Raw genomic sequence first — 15,659 nt, 5'->3', positions numbered from 1 at the left:
AAACAGGTTCGAAGAACCGAAGGAACAAAAACTCCAAAGAGTCGAGGCGCGCTGTAATCTCCAAAGCGAACACGTTCGCGGAAAAAACGGAACTGAGGCAACGGGCGTCGTGCGTCCTACTTATAACATCCGGTGACGTCGGCTCAACGGAGGCCCCCGAGGACAGCGTATCGACGTCATCGACGCAGAAAAGGTTTCCAAAGCAGCACAGCTGTGGTGATTACCTGTCAGATATGGAATACATCGGAGGACCCAATCCCCTCGAAATGGAGAGTGCAGAACAAAGGAGAAACAGATAAATAATAATAAATTAATAAATAATATAAGGAACAAACAATGGTAGTGCAGCCAGAAGGTGGCAAGTACTGGGTTTAAAGCAGCAGGCAGGGTAGGTCTGATACGGGCAGGAAGAAAAAGGGGGGGGGGGTGGGAGACTGTATGGCTACAGATACAGACCCCAGTGCAAGGGGTTGCCTGGAAGCAGCGTGTGAGGGTGGCAGGGTGAGCAGGTACCTGGGCCCAGAGGACAGAGGGTGGCCAGGTGCACAGTGCCGAGAGAGAACAGATCAGCAAGGGGGGGCGCAAAGGCAGAAGCAAAGAGTAAGGTCTTGAGGTGCTTCTGGAACCAGAGACGGTTCTCCTCAGGTTTTAGAGCGGCAGGGAGGCTGTTCTGGAGGGAGGCTCCAGCCGAAGACATAGATCTGCCCCCAGCTTGTTTCTTTGAAAAACGACTGACCCTGAGTGAGGTAGAGGATCGAAGAGCTCGAGAGGGGAGGTATTTGCGAAGGGATAAGTGAAGGTATTTTGGATCCAGGCCCCAGAAAGCCTCGTGGACAATGCAGAGGGTTTTGAATTTAATCCTTGCATCCACTGGGAGCCAATGGAGAGATTTCAGAGCTGGAGATACAATCCCAGGGCTTGAGACCAAGGACAAGTCCTGCAGTCCTGTTCTGGATTCGTTGCAAAGGGCAGAAAGTAGAGGCAGGTAGATTTGGAAAGAGGCTGGTACAATAGTCCAAACTAGACAGAACCAGAGTGTAACGCTCACCTGATTCTCGCAGAGGCGCCGGTCTTGACTGGGCGACTACCGTATCTTCAAAGGTGATGTGTAGCACCCGGTTGGCTCTTTGGGCTGGAGCTCTGTACACTGTATGCCTGACGTGTAGAGTAAGATGTCTGCAGATAGAAAATATGGGGTTAATGAACTGGGGTTATTGGGGTGTCCCTATCTCTTTCCTCTTCTCCTCTCCTGTAGACCCCCAAAGGTTAACGCTCTCACCTTAGGTAAGTGAATGCCGAGCTCTCCATCTGCCTCAGGGCAGGGTGCTGTAACCAGTTTCTTCACTGGATAGGTAGCGCAGGCCTCTTGACTTCAGAGGACTGCTGTCCGTCGTTTACTGCACGAACGGTAAGTTTCGAGTCATTCAAATGTCTTTAAAGTCTTTAGTAATGATGTCTCTTGTTTTGCAGGGTTCCGGTGATGGCGGATGACGGGCTGAAGTGAGTTGAAGATGGAGCCCGTGTGATGAATAGAAGCGCCTGGAAGCACGTAAGTAAGCGCTTGTTGCCTGCTTCACTATGCGCTCTAACTGTCTTTTTATTTTGCAGGTACGAGTTCGGAGCGGCTGCAGGGTGCCGGAATACCCACTGGATTAGATGTGGAAAGGAGTAATGGCACGTGAGTATTAAAGTTCCCCAATGTCTTTAAACGCACCTTGTTTTGTCTTTCAGATGCGGGATGCAGCGCCGAAGGCCTCCGGAGCGTGCGAAGAGTTGGTAAACTTTTGTATTTCAGATGCCGGAATGCAGTGTGAAGACCTCCGGAGCGCACGAAGAGTAGGTAAGCCTTTGCCTTTCAGATGCCGGAATGCTAACCTGTTCTTTCTTGTCTTTATAGGTGTTGCTGAAGACTGGATTCAGGATGGTAAGCCTTTTTCCTTAGGCCCAGGACCGGATGCAGAAGACACGATGAGCGTTCTGCTGCAGAGGTTGCAGAAAAACGCAAAGCAAGATTCATCCACCGGGTGTGGTTTAGATAGCCTCCTGTAGTGCTTAGATGTCTCCTTCCACAGCCACGCCCAAGTAAGAAAAGAGTTCCTGGTAAGAAAAGAGTTCCTGCCTTCCAGAAGAGTTCCAGTGTTCTGAATCTAGGGAGTGGCTCCAGCCCCACCCAACAGGAAAAGTAGTTCCAAACAGAAGAGGATCAGAGGCTCAACTGGCAGGCAAGTAAGCAGCATGGTCTGCTGAAGGTAAGTCCACCCAAGCATTATGAGCCCGGCGCTTCCAGCGCTGGGACTGGGCATATTTATGAGCCTGGTGCCACTGGCGCCAGGACTGGGTCCAAAAGGTCCCAATTGGGACTGGTTGGCACTCGGAACCTGGGTTATGGATCTGCTTCCAAGGGAGTTGGGAAAACCCTGACCTTTTGGAAGCAGAGATCATGACAGTACCCCCCCTCAAGGCCCCTCCCAAACCGGGCTTCTCCGGGGGTTTTGGCTTGTCAGGAAATGTTCGGTGAAATCTTTTGATTAGGCGAGGAGCGTGGACATATTCAGCAGGTTCCCAGGATCTCTCTTGGGGGCCGTAGCCTTTCCAGTCAATTAGGTAGAATAGTTTAGATTTGGAGATCTTGGAGTCCAGAATGCTTTTGACTTCAAACTCGAGTTCTCCATCCACTAGGATAGGTTTTGGAGATTTGGTTAGTCGGGTTTGAGGTTCCACGGGTTTTAATAGAGAGACGTGGAAGACCGGATGTATCTTCATGTGCGGGGGCAAGTCCAACTTGACCGCTACTGGGTTTACTATGGTAGTGATGGAATAGGGACCAAGGTATCTTGGGTTGAATGTGCGTGGCCCTTTTAGAGATAGATATTTGGTGGATAACCAGACTTGATCCCCTACTTGATAGTGAGGGGCTTCCTTCCGATGTTGATCTGCTCCTTTCTTGTATTGTTCTTTAGCCCTTTGAAGGTGAGAAACAGCTTCCTTAAAGGCTTGGGTGATTGTAGAATGCAGGTAGTCTACTGCTGGTGTTTCAAGATCTTGGAGGGGATCCAACTCCGAGGTTCGAGGGTGACTGCCGTACAAAAGAAAAAACGGGGTTTTCCCAGTTCCCGAATGGACAGAGTTATTGTAGGCATACTCGGCTATCCAAAGGATATCTTTCCAAGTTTTTTCAGTTTGTTGCAGCATGCAGCGTAAATACTGTTCCAGAGTTTGATTGGTCCTCTCGGTTTGTCCGTCGGTCTGAGGGTGGTGACTGGTCGATAGTCTCACATCAATTTGAGCCGACCGACAGCAACTTCGCCAAAAATGAGAAATAAATTGACTACCTCGATCCGAAATTAGAACCGAAGGAAAACCGTGCAGTCGGACGATGTTTTCGAGAAATTCTCGGGCCAGAGTTGCTGCTGTTGGCAAGCCTTTGAGCGGAATGAAATGCGCCATCTTGGAGAATAAGTCCACGATTACTAGAATCGTATTGTATCCGGAGCATGGAGGTAGATCGGTGATGAAGTCCATAGAAAGCGTATGCCAAGGGCGAGGTGGGATGTCAATAGGGCGTAAGAGGCCTGCTGGTCTTTCCTTTTAACTCTTGTTTTGGGCGCATACTCCATAGGACATTATAAAGTCTCTGATATCTTTTTTCCAAGACGGCCACCAGAAGTAGCGCTTGATCTTTTCTGAGGTCTTGGCTATACCGGGATGACCTTCCATTAAAGAGTCGTGATAACAAGAGATTACTTTTTTCTGTAAATCTGTGCTGGGTAGGTATAATCGTTCTTGGAAATACAATAAGTTGTCCTTTACTGCAAAGTCCTTTCCCTGCAGATGCCAATTCTGTATGTCTGCTGGAGTTACAAGTTGCCTGGCTTTATCCTTAACTTCCTCTATGGATTCTGTGGCGATTACACCCAGAATTCTTTGTTCGGGAATGATTGGTACAGGTTTAGGGTTGACCAAGTGTTCTTCCACTCCCATCCGAGAAAGGGCATCGGCTTTACCGTTCTTTGTACCAGGTCGATAGGTAATTATGAAGTCAAACTCGGCAAAGAATAATGCCCAACGGAGTTGTCTAGAGGATTGGGCTTTTGCGGTCTTCAAATATTGCAGGTTTCGGTGATCCGTAATCACAGTAACGGTGTGTCGGGCCCCCAGCAGATAATGCCGCCAAGCCTTAAAGGCAGACTTGATAGCCAGAAGTTCCTTGTCAGTAATCGTGTAATTGATTTCAGGAGGCGAGAATTTGCGGGACCAAAATGCCACGGGATGCAACTGATTGGTTACCGGGTCCTTTTGTGATAGAACTGCCCCCATGGCAAGGCTTGAAGCATCATTTTCCACGATGTAGGGGAGTTCGGGGCGAGGGTGTTTTAAGATTGGTGCAGAGATAAATTTAGTCTTCAAATCCTGGAAAGCTTGTTCCGCCTCGGTAGACCATTCAAAACGTTTGTTTTTCTTTAACAAGGCAGTGATGGGCTGGACTATTCGAGAGAATTCGGGGATAAACCTGCGGTAAAAGTTAGCGAAGCCTAACATGCTTTGCACACCTTTTACGGAGGATGGTGATGGCCATTTGAGAACTGCATCGACCTTCTTTGAATCCATACGCACTCCGCCAGGTGATAATATGAATCCCAAGAATTCAACATCAGTCACGTTGAAAACACATTTTTCCAACTTAGCGAAAAGTTTGTGTTGACGCAATCTTTCGAGGACCATTTTCACGTGTTTCCGATGTTCAGATTCCGATGAAGAATAAACGAGGATGTCGTCAATGTAAACAACAACACATACATCTATGAGCTCTCTGAGGACATCGTTCATAAAATATTGAAAGGCGGCCGGGGCATTGCAAAGTCCGAAGGGCATGACCTGATATTCAAATAGCCCATACTTGGTGCGGAAGGCCGTCTTCCATTCATCGCCCTCTTTTACTCGTACCAAGTGGTAAGCTCCTCTAAGATCCAGCTTTGTATATATGCATGCTTTTCTGACTTGGTTCAGGAGTTCAGGGATCAAAGGTAACGGATATCTATTCTTAACGGTGATCTGGTTCAGGGAACGATAATCGATACAAGTTCTAAGGTCTCCTTCCTTTTTTGGAACGAAGAACAAAGCTGAAGAAGCAGGGGACTTGGAAGGACGAATAAACCCATTTGCCAGGTATTGATCCAGGTATTGTCGAAGGTGAAGGTTCTCAGGCTCGGTGAGGGCATAAATTCTACTACAAGGAGGAGTAGATCCAGGTATCAGGTCTATCTGGCAGTCATAAGACCTATGAGGAGGTAGAGAGTTAGCCTGATCCTTCCGGAAAACATCTTGGTATTCTAGGTATTCGGGAGGTAACTGGGGAGTCTCTGAAGAAATTGCGGCCAGTGCAACACCAGGTGGAGGGTGACAAGTAGAGACACATTCTGGAAACTGGACCGTTCTTGCTCGCCAATCGATCAGAGGATTACTTTTTTCTCTAACCAAGGTATTCCTAGAATAATCTGAAACTGAGGGGCCTTGATCACATCGAACACGATCTTCTCATGGTGTCCATCTTGACTTACTAGCGTCACCTCTTGAGTGGTATGCGTTACTGGCCCGGAGGCTATCTCCGTACCATCCACCGTAGTAATGACGTCCTTTACAGCCTTGGGACAAAGAGTTAGATTCATCCTCAAAATCATTTCATGATCCACATAATTGCCGATGGCACCGCTGTCGACGTAAGCTTCAATTGCATGTAATCGATCCGGATTATCAGGGCTAATGAGGACCATAGGTATCACGAAATGCAAGGTCACGGAACTGGTTTTCACGCTCGGCAAGAGGACCTCTATTCTTGTCGGGCGAGGTCGTTTCCCTGCTCAGAGTTTGTAACTTTGGTAACTGCAGCTCCTACTGCCTTCTTGGCAGGTTTCACCGGACAGTCTCGAAGAAAGTGCCCTGAGTTTCCGCAATATAGGCATAATTGCAACTGTTTCCTCCTTTCCCGCTCCCTTTGTGTTAGAGGACCTTTCAGACCCCCTATTTGCATGGGTTCCCCGGAGTCTACTCCTTTGGAAGGAGTTGGCGGTTTGGAAAATACTCGAGCATCAAACTTGGAACGATCGGCCTTCCTGTTCTGCAGCCTGTGATCTATTTGAACGACCAAGTCTATATAATCCGAACAGTCTTGTGGGGGATTCACTACTTGGGCTAAAACGTCTTTGAGCTCTCCACGTAGACCTCTATAAAACAGCGTAATCCTTTTGTCCTCAGGCCATTGAGTTTCCACTATTAGTCTATTGAAAGATGCAATATAAGCCAAAAGGTCTTGATTACCCTGTCGCAACGAAAGAAGCTCATTGTCCAAGGCCTGCCCCTGTGAATGTCTTGCGAACTGTTTTTTCATACTAAGCTGAAAGGCTTGAAAATCATGGAGAACCGGATCATCTTGATTAACTAGAGGGATCGACCAGTCTGCCGCATTGCCACTAAGGTACGAAAGTACAAAAGCTACTTTTGCTTGATCAGTTGGAAAGGCTGCTGGCCGGCATAAGAAGTGCAACCGGCACTGATTGATAAATACTGCAAACCTCTTTGGGTCACCAGAAAATCGTTCGGGCGGAGCCAGAGGTACATTCCCAGGTAGGTTGATCTGCACTGGATTCATAGAGGATGTTGAAGGAAGATTTGCCCCTGATGCGGGTGACGGGGTCTGTCCGGCTTGTGACTGTAGCACTTGTCTAGCAAGATTGTCTGTTCTCTCCTTGGAAATAATTAGTTCCCTTCTTAGAGCATTCGTTTCCTGACGAGCTGCATGCACTTCTGCCCTTAGTTCCCCAAGTAACCGGGCTAGGGGGTCAGTATCCGAGGTTTCCATAGCGCCTGGGCGAGAGTTTTGCGGTAGGCTTTGCGTTCTGTAACGCTCACCTGATTCTCGCAGAGGCGCCGGTCTTGACTGGGCGACTACCGTATCTTCAAAGGTGATGTGTAGCACCCGGTTGGCTCTTTGGGCTGGACCTCTGTGCACTGTATGCCTGACGTGTAGAGTAAGATGTCTGCAGATAGAAAATATGGGGTTAATGAACTGGGGTTATTGGGGTGTCCCTATCTCTTTCCTCTTCTCCTCTCCTGTAGACCCCCAAAGGTTAACGCTCTCACCTTAGGTAAGTGAATGCCGAGCTCTCCATCTGCCTCAGGGCAGGGTGCTGTAACCAGTTTCTTCACTGGATAGGTAGAGCAGGCCTCTTGACTTCAGAGGACTGCTGTCCGTCGTTTACTGCACGAACGGTAAGTTTCGAGTCATTCAAATGTCTTTAAAGTCTTTAGTAATGATGTCTCTTGTTTTGCAGGGTTCCGGTGATGGCGGATGACGGGCTGAAGTGAGTTGAAGATGGAGCCCGTGTGATGAATAGAAGCGCCTGGAAGCACGTAAGTAGGCGCTTGTTGCCTGCTTCACTATGCGCTCTAACTGTCTTTTTATTTTGCAGGTACGAGTTCGGAGCGGCTGCAGGGTGCCGGAATACCCACTGGATTAGATGTGGAAAGGAGTAATGGCACGTGAGTATTAAAGTTCCCCAATGTCTTTAAACGCACCTTGTTTTGTCTTTCAGATGCCGGAATGCAGTGTGAAGACCTCCGGAGCGCACGAAGAGTAGGTAAGCCTTTGCCTTTCAGATGCCGGAATGCTAACCTGTTCTTTCTTGTCTTTATAGGTGTTGCTGAAGACTGGATTCAGGATGGTAAGCCTTTTTCCTTATGCCCAGGACCGGATGCAGAAGACACGATGAGCGTTCTGCTGCAGAGGTTGCAGAATAACGCAAAGCAAGATTCATCCACCGGGTGTGGTTTAAATAGCCTCCTGTAGTGCTTAGGTGTCTCCTTCCACAGCCACGCCCAAGTAAGAAAAGAGTTCCTGGTAAGAAAAGAGTTCCTGCCTTCCAGAAGAGTTCCAGTGTTCTGAATCTAGGGAGTGGCTCCAGCCCCACCCAACAGGAAAAGTAGTTCCAAACAGAAGAGGATCAGAGGCTCAACTGGCAGGCAAGTAAGCAGCATGGTCTGCTGAAGGTAAGTCCACCCAAGCATTATGAGCCCGGCGCTTCCAGCGCTGGGACTGGGCATATTTATGAGCCTGGTGCCACTGGCGCCAGGACGGGGTCCAAAAGGTCCCAATTGGGACTGGTTGGCACTCGGAACCTGGGTTATGGATCTGCTTCCAAGGGAGTTGGGAAAACCCTGACCTTTTGGAAGCAGAGATCATGACACAGAGCTTGGGAGACAGTGAGCTTCTGGGGGAAGGAAAGGAAAGGCAGAGTACATCTGAGGAGGTGCATTAGAAAGTTTGACTTTTTAGAGATATCAGAGATGTGGGCAGAGAAGGTAAGTGTGGAGTAAAAGATGACCCTGAGGTTCTAAGCCTTCTAGGTGGGGATAGGTGGAGGACCAAGGGAGGCTGGCCAGTGAGTGAGGGGAAAGGATGGTGATGGTGTACCGATGAGGAGGATCTCAGTCTTGCTGGCATTCAGACAAAGATTGTTGGCGGCACACCAATCTTGAATGGCAATTAGGCAATCAGAGATGAGAGAAGGAGAGAAGGTGGCCGAGGACAACCTGAAAATGAGTTGTGTCGTCAGCGTAGCATTGGAAATTTGAGCAGAAATGGCAATGCAGTGGGCGAGAGATGCCAGGCATTGGTTGAAAAGCCAGGGCGAGAGGTTAGACCCCTGGGGAACACCACAGGTAAAGAGGAAGATAGATGATAGGAAGGACCCAAGTTGGACCTCGGAGGGTGGATCAGAGAGGAAAGAGGTCAGCTAGGCCATAACATGATCAGTGATCCTCTGGTTAATACGGAGACAGTTGAGCAGGATAGAATGGTGGACCTTGTTGAATGGAAGAGGAGAGATCGAGTAGGATGAGGACAGAGGAAATGTTGAAGCATCCAAACTCTTTACAAACTATTTTTTCTGTGCTTTTCCTCCTTCTGGGACGACAAAGAGGAATGGCAGGAGCCACCCCTTGAATGGTACCTATTTCAGTGCTTTTTGTGTTGCTTTTGGGCCCCACTGTCCCAAGAAGAATCTTCTTTAGGCATTGGTTGTTCCGTTGCCCTACCCTCTTCTGAGGAACGTCTTCTGGAGGGTGCATCCCATGACTTGGACGGAGGATGGCAGAGAGCCAGCTTTGCGGCAGTCACAGAGGAGTTCATGACCTGTAAGGAGCCACATTGCACAACATTGTCGGGCCCCAGATACCAAATGAAAACTAGGCAGTTTGTGATGGTTATTTTGGTTCTACAGTCCCTGCAGCGCTTGTCGTAAAATGTTTGTACGCAGATTAAAAGAAATCTAACAGGAGTTTAGATTTTACAGCACAGAATGCTGTGGGCACTGAAAAAAGGAACTGAGGTCATGGGGCTTCGTGTGCCCTTTATGTATGCTGTCACTTCCTTGCCAAGGAGTGAACCTTCAAAAGAGTGTTGGGGCTAAGGCACACCTCGCCCATGCTAGTGAAACATTTTCTGGTTCCAGCTGTCGCTGCCTGTGAAGTATTTAAGATTAGGCGACTGTGGGAGGATGCAATCCATTTGCATTCATAATACCGCCCCAATATACCGGGAGAAGGTATGCATGAGGTCTGGACTACAGAACCCAGATGTCTTGGGAATAAGCAATAAAGCAATGCTAGTGTTATGATTCAGACTGTGCCACCCCTATACACCAATAAAAGGATACAGGTTGGTATTTAAAAGGATACACGAAGAGTCGTCCCTGATGTACAGAATGATCTGAGGTAGAACGACGTCCGTCAATGTGAGACCATCCAACTAATGTCACTCTGACTAGTTAATGCACACAGCCAAAGAGAGTAATTAGTGGAAAGGGCGTGTAAGAACCAAAATACACCAGGCTGCAGATAGAAAATTTAGCAATTACATTAGGAACTAATCTACCACCAAGAAAGTAGCAAAGCATCTTTCTATGATACACTAACCTGTATTTCAAGACAGTCACAGGTTCAATCCAGATTGGTCAGCAGGAAATCCAAGGAAAAACGACAAGGAAGTTAGTTAGTAGAGGGAACTAACCCGGATGGAAGGAGGACCACACTAGAGTCGGGTTGGTGCACACAGGATAGTGCCCATTAAGTTCAGTGCAGGAGTCCTGAATGGAAGCCCAGCCAAAAGATGATATGGAATTGAAATGTACAATTCTAGGTAAGGATTGTCGGAATAGTGCCCTTTTTAGGATTGACTGAAGTAATCTGTAGCTGCAGGGTGATTCAATAATACCAGATGTCCAGGATCATGGAATAGCGCCATCAGGTTTACTGGGATAGCGGTTGCCACTACACCAAAACTGGTTTGCCAATTTTAGAAAGCCTGCTCCAATATGGAACTGGAGCAGATGAAAGTGCGTGACACTGAAGGACCGCTGATGAACGCAGTAACAAGCGGCTCCGAGGTGGAACTGGAGCGGGTAAGTAAATCAGAAGGACCGCTGATGGAGGCGATCCCAAGCGGCTCCGAGGCAGGACTGGAGCGGGTAAGTAAATCAAAAGGACCACTGATGATGAACGCGGTACCAGGAGGCTCCGAGGCGGGACTGGAGCGGGTAAGTAATTCTGACGGACCGGTGAAGATTGCGGTAAGGTTGAAGCCGACAGAGAATATACTCAAAATTCAAAGCTCCGGAACGCGAGGTATCCTGTAACGATCAGAAGCATTGTTACCCTGGATACGCCGCGTTATAAGGAATCACGTGAGCACTCACAGACTGCGAAGGTTTGTCACATAAGCAAAGTGTATCACATGATTTTACATGCTGCAAAGTATCACGCGATTTTACATGCTGCTGTAAACACTGTAAATAGTGTAAAAGAAGCGCACGTAAAAGATGTAGTGTTATGCGCTTAAGAACGTGTTTAATGGAAACTTTTCGCTGGTAGCTTCCCAAAGAGTCTCCACTGTGTTTAGAAGGGCCTGGCAGTCCTAAAGGCAGTGCGGGCAGGTAAGAACAGCCTGTTGGAAGTCCTCTGTGTAGCAACAGGTGTGGAAGCAGATGTTCCGAGTTGACCTGGGTTGGCAGGCATGACAGCTAGACAGCACTATGTTTTTTCACATTTGCAATTTCGGCAAAGTGAAGTTCTTGCCCAGCAGCACAATAAAGAACCAAAGATCCCACATCTAAGGGTTGCACTGTCACACACTCCACCAGACAACATCTTGCACAGAAAAGAGTATATGATATTATATTTTATTTGCATCGCCGTCATACACAAGTATTTCAGAGCGCGAACCAGTTCTTAAGTAACGTTCTTCACTCCACAGAGCATCCTTTGAAATGCCATGCAGGAGCAGAATGGTTGAAAAGGTTTTAACACTACTAGAAGGAACCAAACACTAGGTGACAGCATGCATCTCTGCTCGGATTCCACCGTGGCTCTTTACACTGATGGTGATATTGGTACATATAAAGCAGAAGCATATGAACTCAGTTCTCTCTCCGCCTCCAAACCTCAAACTCCCCCCTCCCTCCAGACTCTCAGACATTGAGGGGCGACATTACTGCCACTTCAACATTTTTTTTAAAATGATTCATCTTGTGGTAATGTTCTTTCTGATGGATTCATCCTTCCTGCCACAGATTCCTCATCTTAGAAATAAATCTCCAGCAACTTTTAGCTACCAGGTGGTGATCAAGGGCAGTGTATCTGTAGCCAAAAGCACTCCATGATTTCAGTTCAATGCTTCCCTAACACACAGCAACTGAGGGACCACAGAACACCAAGAGGTTAGAGTTAGCCATCAAGAGGGGACGGTGAGGAGGGTAATGAGGAACCTCTGGATGGAAGGACCAATCCAACAAAAACAATATTACAGAGAGGTAAGTAAATTGTTAATCTAATGCATTACTTCCTCACACAGATTCCTCATCAGACTCCCAAAGCAGTACAGAATGTGAAAAACGGATGAATATGAGCAACGACCACTTATACCAGAAAACTCTGAAGGCCCACACGGTGCAAAGAGGCATCCTGACCCGATATCGACTCCAGGCAGTAGAGCTTGGCAAACATGTGCAGAGAAGCCCACATAGCTGCCTAACAGATGGCTAAGGCACGGGCACCCATATGCAAGGCAGAGGTAGTCACCAGGTTTCTGTTAGAACTTCTCCAAAAACTCCTCAGCTTTCGACCCAAACGAAAAGTCACTGTCAAATGGCACACAGAAGAGTTTTGATTTGACATGAGAACAATTCAGATATGACTATTGTGCAAAGTCAGACCAGAGGATATGTTTGATTATCGTTTTTATTTATTTAAATTACAAGAAAACACCTCATTGACCCAAATACTAAAATGGAATATCCTTCCTAACAAAACTAAACTAAGGTCCTCATCTATTGTTCAAAACCAAAATAGTCCTTGGTTCAAACCCATCTACTAAACTGGCCCTACCACTTCGGAAAAACGTAAAAGAAATATGCTGAGTGCCCTACGTTGTGAGAGCACTGCATTGTGGGTTTAATTCAGCTTTATGCTTTACTCCAACGAATCAGGGATTAGAAGAAAATACCTCTTGGAAGGGTCGCAAGTCAGTTGACCTGCATCATTTTTCGCCGGACATGCAAGACAAACCAAAAGTAACAGGCGAGTCAAACGTCTCCTGATGCCTTTAAGCCGCCAAGGCACGCAGTACTGCTGTACAGCAGACACAAGTCCCCCAAGATCTGGTGCGGCTGACTGGAAAGGGAAGGTAGGTCTGGGAACAGCAAGCGGGCAAGCACATGTCTGTTCTGATCTTAGCAGGTGCTCGTCAGTAGTCGGTGCAAGTCTTAAATCAGATTCCGTCCACTGTGCAAAACAAGTCTGTTCTGACCCTGCCACTATTATAAGAACTAAGGTACAGTAGAAGGACTCCCTTCTCTCGTTATATGGGCTTTCCCCAAGTTCAGATTAGCATAGCATTCACAATGATTCTTTAGTCATCATTCTCATTAGGCTGCACAGTTCAGATACTGGATTCTTCCAGTCCTCAATATGCTCCTTTACGTGGCTTTGCTTCTTTCTCTTTTGTTCGTTCTTCCTGTGGTATCTCTTTTCTCAACACTTTTCCTTTTCTTCCAGTCTTATTACGTCTCTTTCATCCTGATCACCATAGATTATAAAGTACCAATATTCTTTCTCACTTCCATTTATTAACTCGTCTATACTGTAGCCAGTATGAATGTTCCAGCAATCATTATTACTCTCTCTTGATAGTTACAATGCTCCCCTTTTACTGGAATGTGTATGAGTATTCCATTAGTGATTATTATTCCCTCTCAATAGTTCCAATCCTTCCTTTGGATTGGGATGGGTTTGAGAATTCCAGTAATGATGATTACTCTCTCTAGATATATGCAATACTGTCTTGTGACTGGGATGAGTATGAGCTATTCAGTAGCGGTTATTACTCTCTCTGTGTATTTCCAACACTTTCTTTTAACTTGGACAAGTATGAGCATTCCAGTATTCAACATCTCACTCTTCTGTCCGCATCCCGGTCTCCCATTTTCCCCTGTTACCTATGATTTGTAGGGCAACGCCACAGGGTCCTATGTGGACAGGCACCTGCTTCTCTTTGAGGAAGAATGGCTTCTTGCCTTTCCTGCAATATATAAGACGGTTGCTTTGTCGCACTTCCGTTCGCTTCCTTCTCCATTAACATTTCAACCGTGATGTCAGTGTTTATGGACCCATCGGTCCACCGCTTCCCGCCTGCGGTCACTTCACCACCTTTCCTCCCTTCGGGGAGGAGCCATTTCTCAGTACATTCATTCTCCACTTTAGCATTCTGTCTCTTACTCTTGCCAACTCTGTGCGGTGCAGACTTGCCTCAGTACCTTTGCCCAGTCTGTATACTCTCCTGGTTTCAGCTTTCTGAGCCTTCTCCCTTTGCCAATGTCTCACTTTAGGGTTTTTCGCCGGACTCTCCTGACCAGGGCTTCCTCAGCTGAGCAGCGCCAGCTGATTTGAAACTCGCAATTTGAAACTTGAAATTCCAACAGTGTGTGAAGGGAAATAAACATATAGGAGGGGTTATATGAAGTTGAAATTTAGAATGTTTTGTGTAAACATATTGAGTTATCGGTGACAGTATTACTGGGAGAAACATGAATGATGCATCAATATTACTACACAAGAGCGTGTGACCAAATAACATCGTATACTCATGTAGAGGTTTAAATTATTAGTAATTTAGTATGAACAGATAAAAGTCTGAATTTCTTTAGACTATTTAGCATGGTTTGAAAATGTATATGGAATTGTACGAAATACATTACAATAAATTAGTCAAATTAATGATTTAATTATGCACGTTCCGTTTTTACTACCAGTTTATACACAAGTAGAACAATATATTAAATATACTAATTCTACATAATGTAGTTTGGTTAATCATATTCCAGGATCAAGAATATGGAATTTGTACCTGGGTTTTTGTCCATTAATTAGAAGGGTGCTTAAATTAAGCCATGTGTCGCTGTAACATACCACACCAGCTTCAAAGATAATTTAGGAAGCTACCGATTAAACTGTTTTATTTTTCCCATACAGCCTCCTAGAAAGGGGTTGACTGTGTGTTGCACTTAAGACTACACTGCAACCTTTACTAATAGTCTCCCTCTGCAGATCACAGTGACCACTGCACGACCTAAAATAAATATACTGTAATGCTGCCAGAGGCATGTTCGGTCAATTCATATATTTGCAGTGCAAATTAACCACCAAGGGTACGGTGAGTGCCTAATTTGTTGTTGATGTTCTATATAGCACACCAAAGCGGCAGTTACGGTTTTCTGTCCAGTGGCTTACTCCCACTCGTTTGTTTGCATAAATGATATATACACTGTATAACAATTCACAGCAAAGTCTATTTGGAATTGGCACATGCAACACGTTTAGAACTTTTAAACAAATTTTACATCTTGATGGTTTGCAAAGGCTAACAACACAATTAACGTAAGACAAACTCTTGGCAGAAAACACGATCACCAAGTGTAAAGAAGGCGGCATCAATGTTCAGTTAGGTCACCTGTGCAGTTGGCTTCTCCTTGGTCCAGACAGACTCCTTTCTGTCTTTGGGAGTGCAAATGAACATTACAGGGAGATGAGCTCGAGCAGCTATAAAGTAATTCCTGATCTCTGCGTACTCCACATCTTAAGAGAAAGAGAATATTTGACAAGTACCAGTCAGTAAGTAGTGAAGCTGCATGCACATTGTTAAGTACATTTCAAACCTCTGTATGCTAGTAGTCGTCTGAGCAGGTGGCAAACATTGAGTAAGTCTCCAGATACCCATAAAGAGATGCGGCCTGGAAGGCAATGCCATGAGGAAACAGAAGATCGATTTTGTACACTACCAAACCCATACAAGGTCACTTGTCATGAGGTCCCTTAACTGATATGATATGGCATTTATTATGCGCCTATACACAAGTGTTTCAAGGCGCGACGAGGCAAGGGAGGGGGAACAGAGGGATGACAAGACAACTATCCTACTAGGCCAGGTGTCATTCAGATTGCGCAAGTGCATGGGAAGGGGGGAGGAGACAGTGCAGAGGGGAAGAGGGAGGAGACAGTACAGTACATGGGATAAAGAATAAATAACAGAAAAGTACTGTCAGCAGGTGGCAAGT

The 15,659-nt window shown here is 46.4% G+C and overlaps 1 protein-coding gene across 1 annotated transcript in view; it reads right to left on the bottom strand.

Annotated features, from left to right (window-relative positions):
* The window catches only part of NOL6 (nucleolar protein 6), a 915,540-nt gene that overhangs the window by 233,197 nt on the left and 666,684 nt on the right, over positions 1-15,659 (bottom strand). The window contains exon 22 of the mRNA XM_069626862.1: positions 15,056-15,180. Coding sequence (XP_069482963.1) covers positions 15,056-15,180 — 125 coding nt within the window. The remainder of the gene's footprint in view (positions 1-15,055; positions 15,181-15,659) is intronic.

This window comes from Ambystoma mexicanum, chromosome 6p (genome assembly GCF_040938575.1).
Source record: "Ambystoma mexicanum isolate Mex_15411 chromosome 6p, UKY_AmexF1_1, whole genome shotgun sequence".
In the NCBI taxonomy this organism is placed as follows: Eukaryota; Metazoa; Chordata; class Amphibia; order Caudata; family Ambystomatidae; genus Ambystoma; species Ambystoma mexicanum.
This window is presented reverse-complemented; position numbering and strand designations above follow the sequence as displayed.